The sequence below is a fragment of the Hevea brasiliensis genome, chromosome 8, assembly GCF_030052815.1.
Source record: "Hevea brasiliensis isolate MT/VB/25A 57/8 chromosome 8, ASM3005281v1, whole genome shotgun sequence".
Lineage (NCBI taxonomy): Eukaryota > Viridiplantae > Streptophyta > Magnoliopsida > Malpighiales > Euphorbiaceae > Hevea > Hevea brasiliensis.
In genome coordinates, this window is record NC_079500.1 from 5,434,092 (window position 1) to 5,452,847 (window position 18,756).

Consider the following 18,756-nt stretch of genomic DNA (forward strand, 5'->3'; position numbering starts at 1 on the left):
CTGAGGGAATCTTCTGCCAGCTCATTAATGAAACCTTTATGGGACTGCATAAGTTATGCAGTCCCTTATGCAGTTTTCGGCTGGTTCTAGTTCACTTATGCGAAACTGCATGACTTGGTGCATAGGTTATGCACAATTCTGTGAGAGTGCATAAGGGAGGCGTGAATGTGCATAAGCTATGCAGTCTCCTTATGCACATTTCGGCAGGTATTGGAACAGTGATTTTTCTCCTTATGCAGATCTGCATAGCTTATGCGGCAAGTTATGCATAATTTGGTCAATGCATATTTCAGCTTGAAAACTTGTTTTTGACATCTTTGGCTGTAGAAGTCACTCCTCAATGGCAAAATTTCTCTTCAGTCCTTCAAAAACACCATTTTTCCTACAAAACAAAGTAAAAAATACAAATTAATCCAAAATCGACAATTATGAAAAACTAACTAATTAACTAATGAAATTAGCTAAAAAATGACTAATAATCAAATAAAATGGCTATGAAATTAGACCTAAATGACTATGCAAAATGTATGCATCAAATACCCCCAAACTCAAGCTTTTGCTTGTCCTCGAGCAAACTTTAAAATGTGATGCAAATTTTTTTAGGGGTGCCTTATCCAAAGAGCTATGAAAATCACCTATTAAAGTAACTTAACACCCCTTTAGCCATACCAGCAATCCATATACCCATCCTTCAAAATGCAAGGAATTTAATGCTTATCCAAACTTTCACCACTTAGCCATCAAGTCAATTATCATTCAAAATCCCCAAACCAACCAATCAAAAGAGAGAGTCATGCTCAAAAGGAATTCTAGGACAATCAATAGGCAAAGTGTCTCTATATAGAATGATGGAATTAATGAATGAATAGGTAATTTTTCCAATCCCATAGGCAAATCCCCTACTCCTATCTCCACTAATGTAGCAAGTACTATCAAGAGATCAAAGGTCTTTTTAGGGATGTAATGGGGCCATGGGGTTCAAAATGAGGCTAAGAAGAAAGATGGGTAAAAATGATTCAAGGCATGAGAATATTTTCAATTTTTGAAACATAAGGTACACTTCTTATTTTATTATATTTTTTCTTTTTTTTTTTTATATATAGGGGAGAGAAATACACAATGAGGATTGTTAAGTGCTACCATAGTTTACAAAACACATAAAAATGGAGGGACATTTTGATACTTTAACTTGTATCATGCATTTTCTTTTTGATGATTGTCCCTAAAATTGCCACCCCCAAACTCATTTCTTTTAATACTTTGGGTGGATTTCTTTCATTTTGAATGACATTAGTGAAAAGCACATATACTAGCACTTTTACAAGATGACAAGTAATTATACTCCCTTTTATTGTATTTTTTTTTCTCTTTTTTTTTTTATATATAAATGTACCTAATGTTGTAAATGATTATTCTCATGAAAAGGGTTGGAGTGTTTGGTTCATTGGCTAGGTAACAATAAGGATTTCAAGAAAAATTAGGGATAAAAAGGCTCAAAAGGTTTGCAAGGGTAAATTTTAATTGGGAAAAAGGGCCAAAGGTTTAAAATGAGAAGGTTTTAAATCAAAGAATGCCTAATCATCTCTCTTTTCAAGTACAAGCTGGTATTTCGCCTTGAAAGGTTTAGAAAATTTGTTCTAGGATTGGTGAGACATCATTTGACTACCTTATATCCAATAACTACTTCTAAATATTCCAATCTCTAAAGGACTAGTTGGGTGGCTTTTTGGCTAAGAAGATATAGGCAAGGGTAAACACTTCAAAACCGTGCACCTCTTAGGAAACTTTCAATCCACAAACCCAACTAAAGGGTGAGTCAAATCACTCTCATGGGTAACTTTTCAATACTCAAGGGATTTGGCAAAAGATTTTAATGCATGATGCATGATTCCTAAAAGTGAACAATGCATTAACTAAATGGGGAAAATCTATTTGTCTATTTGTGTGCAATGTGTACAATTTGTCTATTTGTATATGAGCTAAGTGATGTATAATGTGTATGTAAATGTGTAATGTGTGTGTAAATGTGTTATGTATATGTATGTATGGATGTATATGTAAAATATTTACAATATATGTAAATGGAATGGGATGAGATGTTCCTATACTCAAAATGTGAAAAATGAAGCAAAAATCAAAATGTGTACCCCCAAACTCAAAATTAGACATTGCCCTCAATGTCTCATGCAGTATATAACCAAAACTCAAAGCAAGTAATATTTACCAGGAATTATGAAAATTAAGAGCAAAAAGAAAGAGTTACCTGGTATGGAGCAGAGGAGAATTCAAGATATAAAAGGGGATGCATAAGAAGTTGCACAAGTTATGCAGAATAAAGTACTGTCCAGAACAGGTGCATAAGTAGGGTGCATAAGCCATGCAGTTCTGCATGAGTGGCAATAAGAGCTGCACAAGCTATGCAGGACATTTGCATAGGGGGATTACAGCCTGTGCAGTTCTGCATAAGTGGCAGAAAGGGCTGCACAGGCTATGCAAAATAATTGCATAAGGGAATTCACAGCCTGTGCAGTATATTCAAAAGCTGCTGCATGATGATTAGCAAGGAAAAATGTGCAACCACCAATAGAAGCATGCAAAAATATACAATATATGGACAATTATGCACAAAAGGGCAGTAAAGGCAGTGAAAATCAATGGAAAACTAATGTAATGGCCATCCAATAGAACTGTAATAAAAACAGAATTCAAAACAAAGTAATTCAAAACAAACTAACAGAATTCAAAACAAACTATAATTGTTTGAACATATGTACAAAAAAAAAGTCCTACAAGTTTGAACAAAAGTAAAACAAAAACTAATCCAGTTCTATTGTTTTGCCCTTGTCCATAGATGTTGCTAAGGGGCTGGTTGCGTCTAGCTGCTGTCGAAATGATGGTGCTGGAGGAGGTGATGGAGGTGGAGGTGGCATTCCCAGAAAAATCATGAGTTTCTTCATCATCTCCTTCAATTCTTTCTGCTTGTCCCTGGTTTCCATGACAAGGTCAAATAGGTGATCATGACGATCCTTGAGGGTATCAAGACCAGTGTCAAGCTTCCTATCCACAAAGTATATATCATCACTAAGCCTTTCAAGATAGGTGAATAAGGCTTTAGTGTTGAATGCAGGAGGGGCTGTGGATGAGGAGGGTTCAGCTGTAAGAGGTGTGGTCGAAAGCGTGCTGGGTCTCTGTGCATTGAGGGGGTGGTGTAGGTTCAGTAGAGTGTTGTGGGACTGATGGGACAGGTTGGGCTTCTGGTTGTGCAGTGGGTTCAGTTTCTGCTGCTGGTTGTGCAATGTCAGAATGTGGCAAACTGAACCCTATTTTGGATAGATGTGCAGCATCAAAATATAAGGTGTCCACAAGTGCTGGTATTGGGTGCTCTTCAGGATTAAAACCAAAATGCTTGGCTATAACAGTTATGAGCCCACCCAAGACATTGTCACCTATGGATTTGGTGGCAATATGCAACACATGCTCACAAAAGAAATAACCAGGAGAAACCTTGACCTTGTGAAAAGCACACCATAACATGAATAATTCAGATTTCCCCACACTGCAACTAGTCCCTCTGCCCAAAATAGTGCTAGCAATCAGTCTATGAATAAACCTAAGTGCAGGGTCAAGTATTTGAGAGGTTTTTGATCTGCCAGCAGAAAAGTTTGAGGTTGGTTTGTGATAATTCTCCAAAATTGGGCAGCATTCCAAATACCCTTGTTTGCTACCTCTACCCCTATATATGGCACTCTAAATAGCCCATCAATTGCAAAACCAAGAATGCTATGAAATTGATCCAATGATAACTCTCTATTTTGCCCCAAACATCTAAATTTCATAGTTGGCTTAAAATCTACAACATGCAATTTCAGGGTGGCAGAAAATGAGGAAATAAATTCCAAAACTTAAGCTGGGTAAACAATTTCTTGCTTGTGCACAAATTCCATCCAACCCATACCATCTAGATAGGCAACCACATTGTCAAATAAACCAAGTGACTGGAGAGAGTCCACAGAAATATACCTAGTGGGTTGCACCTTCCTTTCCTTAAGTCGTTTAAATGTTGCTTTGTGAGTTGCATCAGAAAGGGACCAAGGGAGTTTTGAGACCTGTGAGATTGCTGACAATTGCTTTTTGCTGGAAGAGGGTGTGGAGGCTGAAGTCTTTGGCTTTTTGGGTGGAGGCTCTGACCTTGGGGTGGTGGGTGGTTTTTTGCGTGTTGAGAGAGGAGGTGCAGAGGACATGGGCCTAGTGGATTTCGACCTGATTTTTCGTTTATACGTGGCTGTGGAGGGTGGTGGGGGTGTCGCTTGTGGAGGGGAATTAGGGTTAGGAGGTAACATTGACAATGGCGAAACCTGGAGAGGAGAAGTTTGAGGGGAGTGGGGAGGCGACTCCATGGTTCCCTATGGTGAGGATGGAGGAGGTGAGGGGAAAAGAAAATATGCACGGGTTAGTTAGGGCTAGGGCGGCGGAAATGGGTGTGGAGAAGAATAAGAGGAAAATGTCGGGAGAAATGGAGGGGAACGGACGGTCGTGAACAGAAAAGACGGGAGGCGGGAGAAATGGGTGCCGACGAAAAGACTGCATAAGTGAAAAGTGAGTGTGCATAACTTATGCACTCTCTTATGCAAGATTCGGTGGGTGATAAAAAGGTGTGAAAAACTGATTATGCAGGAGTGCATAGCTTATGCACTAACTTATGCAAGTTTCGGCTTGTTTTGGACTTCAGAGAAATAGCTCATGCAAAAGTGCATAAGTCATGCACTTTCCTTATGCACTGTTCGGCAAGTCTTGACTTTCAGGGAAAGTGGTCATGCGGAAGTGCATAAGCTATGCACTCTGCTTATGCACTTTTCGGTGGGTTTTGGGTTTTGGGTTTTGGGGTTGGTGGTCATGCAGTTGTGCATAAGTCATGCACTCTTCTTATGCACCTCTCGGCAAGTTTTGAGATTTTGGGTTGGTGGTCATGCAGTTGTGCATAAGCTATGCACTCTGCTTATGCACTCCTCGGTGGGTTTTGGTTTTCAGAGTTTTCGGTTATGCAGTAGTGCATAAGTTATGCACTCTGCTTATGCACCTCTCGGTGAGTTTTGAGATTCAGAATTTTTGGTCATGCGGAAGTGCATAAGTTATGCACTCTGCTTATGCACCCCTCGGCAAGTTTTGATTTTTGGAGTTTTTGGTTATGCAGAAGTGCATAAGTCATGCACCCTCCTTATGCAGACTTCGGCAGAGAGAGAAAATGCAGAATTTGAAGTTATGCAAACGTGCATAAGTCATGCACTCTTCTTATGCACCTCTCGGCAAGTTTTGATTTTTGGAGTTTTTGGTTATGCAGAAGTGCATAAGTCATGCACCCTCCTTATGCAGACTTCGGCAGAGAGAGAAAATGCAGAATTTGAAGTTATGCAAACGTGCATAAGTTTTGACAGATATGAAATTTGGCAAAATTAGGCTATGCAGAGTTGCATAAGCTATGCACTCTTCTCATGCACTTTGCAATATGAATGAAAATGGCAAGAATTGTGGTTATGCAGGATTGCATAAGCTATGCAGTTGCTTATGCACAATTCAACAAGATTAAGATTGCAATGGAACATGATTTGTAAGTGTGAAAAATACCCTAGAATGAGGAAATATAATTCTATGAAGCATAAACCATGAGAAATTTTCACCAAAAACACATCAATATATACAAAGTCCATCAAAATTTCATCACACAAGCATGTAGAAATCGATCCTACATAAAAGACCTTTGTGAACCATGCCATTTTTACTCAAATTCTGCAAATCAACATTTAGCACAATAAAAACTCAATAAAACCTGCATAAAGTTGCATCTATCCACAAATGATGAAATGAACTCTCCAAGTTATGCCAAGAGAATGCAACATTGTCCACCTTGAATTCCACAACCCAAATAAGCTCAAAACTACAAAGATGACCAACTTACCACCATATTAACATTAAAAGCACATATACTTAAAAGTTACACACCCAACCTCACCAAGAACATAAGCTATCTGCTGCAGACACCCTCTTTGCTGCAGAATTTCTTCTTCCTCTCTGCATAAACTAGGTAGCAGACCTGCACAGGTTATGCAGCAAAAATCAATCAATTTGTAGGAGATTTAAAGAACATAATTTCAGGTTAAGGGTTACTCCCCAGCAATTCACCAACCTTCCTCCATTTGAAATACATCTACAACGGACAAGATTCAACAATGTCAAAAATTTAATTTGGGGAGATTTAAGATAAAAAAAACAAAAGCAATGAAAATAAAGGTAAATCAGCAAAAGCAAAATAAAAGGACTTGGGATGCCTCCCAAGAGGGCTAATTTATAGTCCTTAGCTGGACTCTTCATGAATTTCACTGAAAAGAGGTGAGGGATTGGAGAGCTTGTAACAGCTTGCTCCCTTTATTGGGTCTCCAGTTATGTAATGTTTCAATCTATGCCCATTGACCTTAAAATTCCCAGATTTTTCACTCCAAATTTCAATTGCTCCATAAGGGAAAACCTTAGAAACTCTATATGGACCAGTCCACCTTGACTTAAGTTTTCCAGGAAACAATTTCAATCTTGAGTTGAACAATAAAACTAAATCACCCTCTTTGAATTCCTTTTTCCTAAGATGCTTATCATGCCAAACTTTAGTTCTTTCTTTGTAAATACGGGCACTTTCATAAGCATCCATCCTCAGTTCTTCAAGCTCATTAAGTTGCAATAGCCTTTTCTCACCAGCTTGCTTAAGATCAAAATTCAAGGTCTGAATGGCCCAATATGCTCTATGTTCTAGCTCCACAGGTAAATGACAAGACTTACCATACACCAACCTAAAGGGAGTAGTTCCTATAGGGGTTTTGTAAGCAGTCCTATATGCCCATAAAGCATCATCTAGTTTGATAGACCAATCTTTCCGAGAATTATTCACTGTTTTCTCCAAAATATGCTTGAGCTCTCTGTTAGAAATTTCAACTTGTCCTGAAGTTTGAGGGTGGTATGGGGTAGCTATCTTGTGCACTACACCATACTTCCTCATTAAGCTCTCAAATTGCTTATTGCAAAAATGGGAACCCCCATCACTAATTACAGCCCTAGGAGCTCCAAATCTACTCAAGACAAATTTCTTCAGGAATTTCACTACCACTCTAGCATCATTAGTTGGAGTTGCATTAGCTTCCACCCACTTTGACACATAGTCAACTCCAACTAGGATGTATCTATTACCAAATGAAGGAGGAAATGGCCCCATAAAATCTATTCCCCAAACATCGAATAATTCCACTTCAAGAATATCATTTAGGGGCATTTGATCTCTTTTTGACAAATTTCCACTCCTTTGACATTTATCACATTCCAACACAAATTTCCTCACATCCTTAAAAAGATTTGGCCAAAAGAAACCAGCTTGCAAAATTTTACTAGCTATTTTAGAGATTCCAAAATGTCCTCCATAATCAGAAGCATGGCAATGATGTATAATACTCTGTGTCTCATCATCAGGAATACATCTCCTTATTAAACCATCACAGCATCTCCTAAAGAGTAAAGGATCATCCCATCTATAAAACTTCACCTCATGCAAAAACTTTTACTTTTGTTGCCATGTCATACCTAGAGGTAAAACTCCACAAGATAGATAATTCACCAGGTCTGCATACCAAGGTAATTTAGCAACAAGAGAGAAAAGTTGTTCATCCAAGAAAAACTCATCAATAGGGATTTCATCCAATTCTTCGTCATCCAATTTCAACCTACTAAGATTATCAGCAACTACATTTTCAGCTCCCCTCTTATCTCTAATCTCCAAATCAAACTCTTGTAGCATCAGAATCCACCTAATGAGCCTAGGTTTAGCCTCCTTTTTACGGAGCAAATACCTGATGGCTGCATGATCTGAAAATATAACCACCTTTGAGTCAATAATGTAAGGTCTGAACTTTTCCAATGCAAAGACAATTGCTAAAAATTCCTTTCGCTTGTTGCATAATTTGTTTGAGCCTCATCCAGTGTTCTACTAGCATAATAAATAGCATAAGCCTTTTTGTCCTTTCTTTGACCAAGAACAGCTCCAATTGCATAGTTGCTAGCATCACACATAATTTCAAAAGGTAGGCTCCAATCAGGTGGTTGCATGATTGGTGCAGTGATAAGAGCTTGCTTCAACCTGCAAAAGGCATCCAAACACTCTTGGTCAAATATAAATGGTGTGTCATTACTTAACAAATTAGACAAAGGTTTGGCTATTTTAGAAAAATCCTTGATAAAGCGTCTGTAGAACCCGGCAGGTCCTAGGAAACTTCGAATTCCCTTGACATTGGTAGGAGGAGCCATCTTCTCTATCACTTCAACCTTGGCTTTATCAACCTCTATTCCTCTGTTAGACACCGAATGTCCAAGCACTATCCTTTCCTGAACCATGAAATGACACTTTTCCCAGTTTAACACAAGGTCAGTATCTGCACATCGCTGCAAAACTTTAGAAAAGTTAGCCAAGCATATGTCAAATGAAGATCCATAAACAGAAAAATCGTCCATAAAAACCTCCATTATGTCTTCAATGAAATCTGAGAAGATTGCCATCATGCACCTTTGAAAAGTGGCTGGTGCATTACACCACCTAAATGGCATCCTCCTATAAGCAAAGGTTCCATATGGACAAGTAAAAGTGGTTTTTTCTTGATCATTTGGATGGATAGGGATTTGAAAAAAACCTGAATATCCATCTAAATAGCAAAAGTAAGAATGCCTAGCTAGTCTTTCCAACATTTTATCAATGAAGGGAAGTAGAAAATGATCTTTTCTAGTGGCAACATTTAATTTTCTGTAATCTATGCACATTCGCCAACTAGTCACTGTTCTGGTGGGAATTAATTCATTATTTTCATTTTTGACAACTGTCATTCCACCCTTTTTTGGGACAACATGTACTGGGCTCACCCAAGTACTGTCTGAGATAGGGTATATGATCCCTGCATCAAGCAATTTCAAAATTTCCTTTTTAACAACTTCTTTCATATTTGGGTTCAACCTCCTTTGATGTTCAATAGATGGTTTACAATTTTCTTCCAAACTGATTCTATGCATGCAAAAGTGTGGGCTTATTCCCTTAATGTCATCTATGGTGTACCCTAAAACTTTCCTAAATTGCCTCAACACTCTTAATAACTTATCAGCCTCTAAGGTACTCAAGTTTGCATTTACAATTACTGGATAAGTGTTATTAGTGCCAAGAAATTCATACCTGAGCTGAGAAGGAAGTTGCTTAAGTTCTACCTTAGGTGCATCTTCTTCCTTGAATGATGGTTGCTTAAATTTGACTTTTTCCTTTTGTGTGAGTTGAAAAACTGGAGCAGAAATGAATGGTGGACTACCCTCTAAGTGTTGAGCATATGCAGCCACATGAGGGTTGTCATAGTCTATGCCTCCTCCATGAACCAAACAATTTTCAAGTGGATCTTCTGGATATTTCTTTCTGAAGTGTTCTTCAACCAGCTCATCAATAATATCAACTCTCAAGCAAGTATCAGCTTCAAAATGATGCTTCTTCATAGTGTTATTAATATTGAAAACCAATTGCTCTTCACCAACTCTAAGAGTCAATTTTTCTCCCTTGACATCAATCAATGCTCCTGCTGTAGCTAGAAAGGGTCTTCCCAAGATGATTGGGATATTAGAATCCTCCTCCATGTCCAAAATGACAAAGTCAACAGGTATATAGAACTTCCCAACCTTCAGAGGCACATTCTCCAAAATCCCTTCAGGATACTTAATTGATCTGTCAGCTAACTGGAGAGAAATGTGGGTTGGCTTTAGATCTCCCATATTGAGCTTCTCATAAATGGAGAGGGGCATGAGGCTAACACTAGCTCCTAAATCACATAAGGCTTTTGTAGAACATGATTCCCCAATGTGGCATGGAATTGAAAAACTCCCTGGATCCTTGAGCTTTGGAGGAAGTTTCCTTTGGAGGATAGCACTACATTTTTCTGTCAAAGCTACAGTTTCATGGTCTTCAAGTTTCCTCTTATTTGAGAGAATTTCTTTCAAGAATTTTGCATAAGAGGGCATTTGTGAAAGAGCATCAATAAAAGGCACATTTATGTAAAGCTTCTTCAAGACCTCTAAAAACTTCCCAAATTGCCTATCAAGCTTGGCTTTTTAAAATCTTTGTGGGAAGGGAAGTTGTGGCTTGTAGGGCTCAGGAGGTATATACTTCTCTTCCTTCTCTTCAATTTCTTCTTTACATTTTTCTGCACTCTCTTGTTTTTCACTCTCATCAGTTTCTTTCTCATTTTCTCTCTTCTCACTATTTTCATTCTTCTCATCATTTACAACTTTCCCACTTCTTAAAGTAATAGCTTGACACTGCTCTCTTGGGTTTTCTGGTTGACTTGGAAGTTTTCCAAAAGACTTGGTACTTGAGGAAGATGCTTGTTGTGCAATGATTTTCCAAAGATTCTGTTATGTGTTTGCATCTGTTCCAGCCTTGCTTTCATCTCTCTCATCTCCTCATCATGCTTAGTTTGGTTAGCAAGAATCTGTTGCAATAAAGCTTCTGTGGTGGAACTTTGTTCTTGCTGTTTTGGTGGAGGATTCATATTTTTCTGCTGAAAATTAGGCAATGGTTGCCTATTTTGCTGATATGGAATTCCTTGTTGCTGTTGTGGTTGAAAATTCTGATTTGGAACTTGACTTTGCTGATTTCCCCATGAAAAGTTGGGATGATTCCTCCAAGTTGGATTATAAGTTTGAGAGTAAGGATTCCCCATTTGCTTGTTTCCATAATTACCAACATATGCTGCTTGCTCTCCATAATCTACTCCACAGCTGGTAGTTCCCTCTGCATAAGCCACTTGTTGTGAACTTCCAGATGATGATGATGAACTAACCAACATACTTAAATCTTCCATCTTCTTAGCCAAGACATTTGTAAGTGCATCAAACTTTGCATTAATCATGTTGAATGGATCAAGATCATACATTCCAGCAGCTTGCCTCTTTTGAGTTGGAGCTGGTCCTCTTGGACTACTCCAAAGATGAGTGTTCTTTGCAATTTTCTCCAATAGCTCATAAGCTTCATCTTCATGCTTCATAATAAATTCTCCTCTTGTTTGAGCATCAATAATCCCTCTAATTGCAGGAGTAACATTGGTGTAAAAATTCTGGTTTATCATCCATTTCGGAATGGCATGATGTGGGCATTGTCTCTCTAATTCCTTCCATCTCATCCATGACTCATATAGAGTTTCATCCTCTCTTGGTCTGAAAGCTGTCATTTGATTCCTTAGTTCTTGAGTTTTTCCAGGTGGAAAATATTGTGCAAGAAATGCATCAATGAGTTGCTCCCAATTCGTAATGGAGTTGTGAGGTAAAGAATCCAGCCAATCCAATGCTCTATCTTTCAAAGAGAATGGGAATAGCTTCAATCTTGCTGCATCATCAGATACTCCAGGTTGTTTTTGCATATCACAAATCATAGCAAACTTCTTCAGATGTGTGTGTGGATTTTCAGAAGGATGTCCCCCGAATTGAGAATTTTGAATCATTTGAAGAACTCCAAAATCCATCTTGTAACTATTTGCATCAATTCTTGGTTTTGCTATGCTCTCTCTCAAGTCATCAAAACGAGGAAAAGCATGATCCATCATACTTCCCCTAGGCACATTAGCATTTACAACCTCTTCACCTTGGGCTGCATTTTCATTATTTTGATCATTTCCAGCATTACCACCAATTCTAATTCTTTCACCAGCCATGTCTGCTTCTAATTCAGTTTCTCTCAAAGCTTCTTTTCTTTTTCTGGTTTCTTTCTTGTTGGCCTTACAAAATTTCTCAATTTCAGGATTGAACAATAAGGATGTGTCACTTGTGCTTCTAGCTCTTCTCATAAAAGATTAAAAGTACCTGAAAAAGAACAAACAAACACAAAATGAAAAGTTAACAAAGATAAAACTATAAACAACTAAAATAATCAAGAATTCAATCTTAAACAAACAACTCCCCGGCAACGGCGCCAAAAACTTGATGTGGCCCAACCGCAAGTGCACGGGTCGTACAAGTAATATAGAAAAGATATCGTTCCCACGAGGAGTTGTGTTAATGATTGAATTTTTGATATAAAAAGTTGACTAAATTGAACTATTTTTGAAATTAAAGTAATAAATTGATGGGTATTTGAGTATGAAATCTATATGTGCAAAATTAATAATCTATTCAACTATGTAATGATTAAACTAAAGTTGCATCAAATTGAAATAAGCAAGTTCAAGTATGGCAAAATTTAAAATGGCAAGCAATTAAATTTGAATGGAAATTAACAATGATAAAAAGGCGATTCCGGAGTTCGGGATTTCATATTCGAGCTATTTTGGGATTTTAAATTGGTTATCCAATCTCGTAGAACTTACGGGTTTTAAGGAGATTAATTCTTAAATCCTTTGAATACCCTTTCGAGTGGGACAAAGAGTGCCTTAATCAATCTAATCCTACTTTCATGGACTTAGAGTTAATTAAGACCCATTAAGTTCTTTAATTAATCTGTGAATCCTCTTAATCCTTAGCCTATTTCTAGGTCTAAGTTAATTAAGTCCAATTTCTTGATTATCTATCACAGGGCCTTCTCCTTTCGGTGCCTCAACCATGGATTAAGAACATCACTTAATGGGATCCTACACTAAGCATGTCATTAAGCACACAAGAAATGAATAAAACTCATTAAGACCACTAAATATGGATTACCCAATCAAAATCCACAAAATATCTTAAATATTACATCCCTTACTCCAGAATCAAAGGTAAAACTACTCACTATCCATAATGTTTACAAGATATTTTAAGTTTATATGGAAATAAAGCTTTAATCTAAGCTAAGAAACAAGAAACTAAACACTAGAAATGTAGGAAAAATGTAAGGAAAGAAAGAAATCTGCAAATCTTGGTTGAAAATGGTGTGGAAGGTGAAAGTGACTCTTCAACTGCTGCCTCTCCTCTTCCTTTCCTTTTCTGCTTAATGTCTCTCCTTTCTAAAATGGGAAATGGGACTATTTATAGCATTTTCTGACATGGAGCCCTAAAATGGTGTGTTCTAGGAGGAATTTTCTGAGGGAATCTTCTGCCAGCTCATTAATGAAACCTTTATGGGACTGCATAAGTGGACTGCATAAGTTATGCAGTCCCTTATGCAGTTTTCGGCTGGTTCTGGTTCACTTATGCAAAACTGCATGACTTGGTGCATAGGTTATGCACAATTCCGTGAGAGTGCATAAGGGAGGCGTGAATGTGCATAAGCTATGCAGTCTCCTTATGCACATTTCGGCAGGTATTGGAACAGTGATTTTTCTCCTTATGCAGATCTGCATAGCTTATGCGGCAAGTTATGCACAATTTGGTCAATGCATATTTCAGCTTGAAAACTTGTTTTTGACATCTTTGGCTGTAGAAGTCACTCCTCAATGGCAAAATTTCTCTTCAGTCCTTCAAAAACACCATTTTTCCTACAAAATAAAGTAAAAAATACAAATTAATCCAAAATCGACAATTATGCGAAACTAACTAATTAACTAATAAAATTAGCTAAAAAATGACTAATAATCAAATAAAATGGCTATGAAATTAGACCTAAATGACTATGCAAAATGTATGCATCATAATTTTACACAATTGTGAGATAAAAAAGATGAGAAATGCCGCATGCAACCTTACTTAATGGCTTCACTAGAAGATCCTACTATGGTGAAGTATCGCTAAGAACAGAAAGCTCACCATTAGTAAGAAATAACAATTCTTCGGTGAAGTATCTCCACGTATAGTTGGAGATTGTTGATCCAATTCTTTTACTACTAGAGGTTGAAGGAAGAAATAACAATCAAGGTCTAATACAAGTAAGAAATTACAGCAAAATTGAAGGCCTAATTTCCATGAAGGTAGGGGGTAAGATGTTCCATGGAGTCTCCTCAAAATAGAATGGACATATTGAAAGTTAACCAAACCGATTAATTTTAAACAGTTCTCTATGAATAGCCAATTGCTTGATTATTATTAAAGTTAACCCTTTAAAAGATCTCTATTTAATTATTATTATTATTATTATCCTTATTTGATACTTCATTTTATTTATTATTTAATTGCTTGCTTTATCGATCGTGTTTGACATTTTGTAATATCCTAAGTGCTAGAGCCAAGACTTACTTCTTAAACGTGATTGATACTCTCTTGTAATTATTATTAATAACAAAAAAAAAATCATAAATATTCAGATTTTTTATACCAAATAAAAAAAATAGTCTATATTTTATCCATTTAAATTAATCTTGTCCTGAGTTTTAGTTTTTTATTTTCATTTGTCAATGGTAGGTGCAATTAATTCAAACCTCAATAAAATAGAGTGTAATTGTTCAAAAAAAAAAAGTTATGAAGTACAATTATAAAAAAAAAAAATTAAGGGTGCATTTGTAATAAGTAAAGTTCTATGTTTAAAAATTTCCTATTATACAAAAATCATACAGGTTGAGGGCTAGAATTAATTGAAATTTTTTTAAAAAAATTTATTTAATATAAAATTTAATAATAATAATAAAATATTGCAAATACTATGAGATATTTAAATGAAATATTTGCTAACTAATTGAAATAAATAAAATTAAACACTAATATCTTATTCTAATAAAATTAACTAATGCAAACCAGATCACACCTATAAAGTCAAGTTAATTATTGCTGTTAACATCAAATTATCAATTTTATTTCTCTTCAAGTAAAGTTTGAAGAATGTGTTCATATTAATTTATTCTCGTGGACAAGGCAATCTTGTGCCTATATATTCCAAGTAAATTTCTGTTAGCATTACAACCATAAACTTAGACAAATATCCCCAGAAAAATGAGGTGCTTAAATGTACTCTTTCCATTTTCTGTGAAATGCATTGTCCTCTTGCTCCTTATGTGGCTGAACTTCGAAGTTCCCTCCACTAACGCTGCTACAACCGGTGGTGGGAATGAGACAGATTATCTTGCTTTGTTAAAATTCAAGGCAAAGATTGTGCATGATCCCCAAAATGCCACGAGTTCATGGAATGGTTCTGTCCATTTCTGCAATTGGGTAGGTGTCATCTGTGGTCGCAGGCACAAAAGAGTCACCCTTCTGGATCTTCATTCTAAAGGCTTGGTGGGCAATTTGTCTCCTTACATAGGAAACATGAGTTTCCTTAGGCAGATTCGGCTACAAAACAACAGCATACAAGGTGAAATCCCTTCTGAACTAGGCCGTTTGTTTAGGCTACAAATTTTAAATCTTGAAAACAATACTTTTGAAGGGAAAATTCCGTCCAAATTGTCCAACTGCTTGAACATCAAAAGACTTGGATTAGGTTACAACATGCTGGTTGGAAACATTCCAGTGGAGCTCGCCTCTTTGTCCAAGCTCGAACGTATTTCAATTCATTTTAATTATTTGAGCGGAGGCATACCACCATTTTTTGGAAATTTTAGCTCACTTGAAAGATTCTCTGCTAATCAAAATTTCTTCAGTGGAAATATTCCAGAGTCTTTTGGTCGACTCAAACACTTGTCATTTATTGGACTTGGAAGCAATAACCTCTCAGGTATCGTCCCTGAATCCATTTATAATATTTCCTCCATCACTGCATTATCTCTAAAAAATAATTCCCTCCATGGAAGCCTCCCATCGAATGTTGGCCTCCTTTTACCTCATCTTTGGGCATTAAATATGGGGAACAACCACTTTAGTGGATCAATTCCATTGTCATTATCCAATGCCACCAAACTCCAACTAATTGATTTAGGGGATAACAAATTCACTGGAAAAGTACATGTAGATTTTGGAGGCCTACAACAACTTCATTGGTTAAGTTTGAGTGAAAACAATCTCGGAAACAAGGGAGATAACGATTTGGATCTTATCACTTCTTTACTGAATTGCAGCAATTTGAAAGTTTTAGATATAACCAGCAATCAGTTTGGAGGAGTATTACCAAATTTTGTGGCCAATCTATCTTCAGCCCTTGAATGGCTAGGAATAGGGTACAATCAAATACATGGAGGCCTCCCTCGATGGTTATCCACGCTTGTTAGCTTATCGCATATCCATTTCGCTCATAACCAAATTACAGGCAATATTCCCGTTGAAATAGGCGGGCTTCCTAGATTGCGACGATTGTTGCTCCACTCTAATAGACTATTTGGACCAATTCCTTCATCTATAGGGAACTTATCACAATTGGTGATGCTTTATTTGTCCGATAACCTTTTACAAGGTACCATTCCCTCTAGTCTTAGAAATTGTAGAGAATTATTAGTTTTGCACCTTTTTCAAAACAACCTTAGTGGCTCCATACCTAAACAACTTTTTGCTTTCAAGTCTATGTTGTTTTCCGTACAATTACATCAAAACCATTTAAATGGATCTCTCCCCTCAGAAATTGGAAATTTATTCAATTTGAATGAATTACGTGTTTCTCAAAACATTTTGTCTGGTAAAATTCCAAATGACCTCGGTCGGTGCAATAGCCTTGAGTCGCTTTCCATGTACAATAACAACTTCCAAGGTAACTTGCCTCCATCTTTGGCTTCTTTAAAAGGTCTAAGAGATTTTGATCTGTCTCACAATAATTTCTCTGGTGAGATTCCAGAATACCTAGAGAAATTCGCATTGGAATTTGTCGATTTGTCTTTCAATAATTTTAATGGTGATGTTCCCACTAGAGGAATTTTTGCAAATGCTAGTGCAATATCAGTTGCAGGAAACAGTAGGCTCTGTGGGGGTATACCAGAGCTACAGTTGCCAAGATGCCCTGTTGAAGCAACAAAAAGAAGCAAACTGCGTCTCGTCAAAATAGTTGTGATCATCATCTCATTTGTTTTTGGCATTGCTATGCTTTCAACTGCCATGTATTATGGGTTCAAGAAGAATAAAAGGGAGCAATCACCTAATTCCTTGCAAATAAGGACATTTCAGAAGATATCATATGAAATGATTCTTAAGGCAACTGATGGGTTCTCTTCAGCAAATTTGATTGGTGCGGGAAGCTTTGGGTCTGTGTATAAAGGCACTTCTGTGGAGGATGGAGCAATCTTTGCAGTAAAAGTACTCAACCTTCAACAGCGGGGTGCTTCAAAGAGCTTTTTAGCCGAGTGCAAAGCCTTGAGAAATATACGTCATCGAAATCTTGTGAAGATAATAACGTCTTGCTCCAGTATTGATTTCCAAGGAAATGATTTTAAGGCACTTGTTTATGATTACATGCCAAATGGGAATCTAAAGAAGTGGTTACATACAGACCGAAATGATGAACAACCAAGTCTAAGCCTTCTGCAGAGATTGAGCATTGCCATAGATGTTGGGAATGGGCTGGATTATCTTCATCACCATTGTCAAAAGCCAATTGTTCATTGCGATCTAAAGCCAAGCAATATTCTTCTTGACAATGATATGGTTGCTCATGTTGGAGATTTTGGGCTGGCAAAGTTTCTTCCTGACCTGATGAATCCAACTCAAAGCAGTTCAATTGGATTTAGAGGAACAATAGGTTACGCAGCTCCAGGTGGTTGTGATCCTTTTGTATCATATGTGCTTTCTCATCTTTACATTACATTTATTTATTTACTTTCAAAATCTATAAATCATTTTTTTTTCATTTTTCAGAGTATGGATTAGGAAGTGAGGTATCAATGAGTGGAGATGTTTACAGTTATGGAATCCTATTATTAGAGATGGTGACGAGAAAAGAACCCACTGATGATAGTTTTGTAGAAGGTCTTGGCCTTCACAACTTTGCTAGGATGGCATTGCCCAACCAAGTGTTGGAGATTGTAGACCCAGTTCTTTTACAAGAAGATGGAGAAGCAAATAACAATGAAGGTCCAACACAAGCAAGAAATGACAGCAAAGTTGAATGCCTAATTTGCATGATCAAGATCGGGGTAGCATGTTCCATGGAGTCTCCTCGAGAAAGAATGGACATAAGCGATGCAATCAAAGAGTTACATTCAGTCAGAAACAATTTCATGCAAGCTAGAATGGGGCCATCTTTGCATCCAAGTAAGTAATTCAGCTTTAATCTTAAATGCTAATGCTTCTTCTGGAAAATGTTTATGAGAATTCAATATTTATCTTTGATGATATACATTTCTATTTGCAGCAGCTGAATGAAATTCAATGTCTCTTTAAGGCAACTGCAGTTTCAGCAAATTTGTGGCTTTAAATTACAAGAGCAAGGACTGTTGTGTTTCATGTAGGCCATTTATAGTTATCTGTGCTTTCTGTTTGGGCATAAACAAAGAATAATTAGATGGTTTTGTTGGTACGTTCAGTTTGAATGAACTAAAATAAATTGATAATGTAAATTATATAGCATTTTACTCTTCCATCTAATCTTTTGCAAAAATCAGCCAATATTTGAGTGAATAAGTTGTTTACCCGTGGACAAGGCGATTGGGAGAAGTAGCCTAATGATTGACTTGCACAGATTTGTAATTTGCAAAATCAGCAGAGAATTGCAGACTTGCAGTCTTTCTGTTTCTATTTCTCTGGTTTGATCAACCGCGATTGTAGTATATAATCTTTTGATTCTTCCTATATGATCGAATGCATCTGTTTTGAGTCATTTGGTATGAATTATCTAAATGGAACGTTCCATTAAATCAATAATTAATTTTAGATTTTAGATAAAATTGTATTAAAATTGAAAAAAATTTGGTATAAATTATCAAAATTAAAAGAATTATCATGTTTAAA

General features: G+C 36.8%; 1 protein-coding gene and 1 non-coding gene across 3 annotated transcripts; both read left to right on the forward strand.

The window, feature by feature from the left end:
• Positions 1 to 11,190: 11,190 nt before the first annotated feature.
• Positions 11,191 to 11,297, forward strand: LOC131182705 (small nucleolar RNA R71). Its single transcript, XR_009150966.1, has one exon. It is a non-coding gene; the product is annotated as a small nucleolar RNA R71 (small nucleolar RNA).
• A 3,438-nt stretch (positions 11,298 to 14,735) lies between these two features.
• LOC110661617 (putative receptor-like protein kinase At3g47110) lies at positions 14,736 to 18,415 on the forward strand. 2 transcript variants are annotated; one of them, XM_058151066.1, is made up of 3 exons: positions 14,736 to 17,563; positions 17,665 to 18,060; positions 18,164 to 18,415. In XM_058151066.1, the coding sequence occupies exons 1-3, from the start codon at positions 14,884 to 14,886 to the stop codon at positions 18,169 to 18,171; spliced, it is 3,084 nt and encodes a 1,027-aa protein (XP_058007049.1). In that variant the 5' UTR covers positions 14,736 to 14,883; the 3' UTR covers positions 18,172 to 18,415. The 2 variants fall into 2 exon arrangements, with proteins under 2 accessions (XP_058007049.1, XP_058007048.1); XM_058151065.1 differs by having other exon boundaries at positions 18,161 to 18,414.
• The last annotated feature ends 341 nt before the right edge of the window (positions 18,416 to 18,756 follow it).

Excerpts from the sequence above, each read along its gene's own strand:
- LOC110661617 (XM_058151065.1), top strand. The coding sequence starts at position 14,884 with ATGAGGTGCTTAAATGTACTCTTTCCATTTTCTGTGAAATGCATTGTC. Across the intron at positions 17,564-17,664 it reads AATAGGTTACGCAGCTCCAG|AGTATGGATTAGGAAGTGAG; the intron begins GTGGTTGTGATC and ends TTCATTTTTCAG.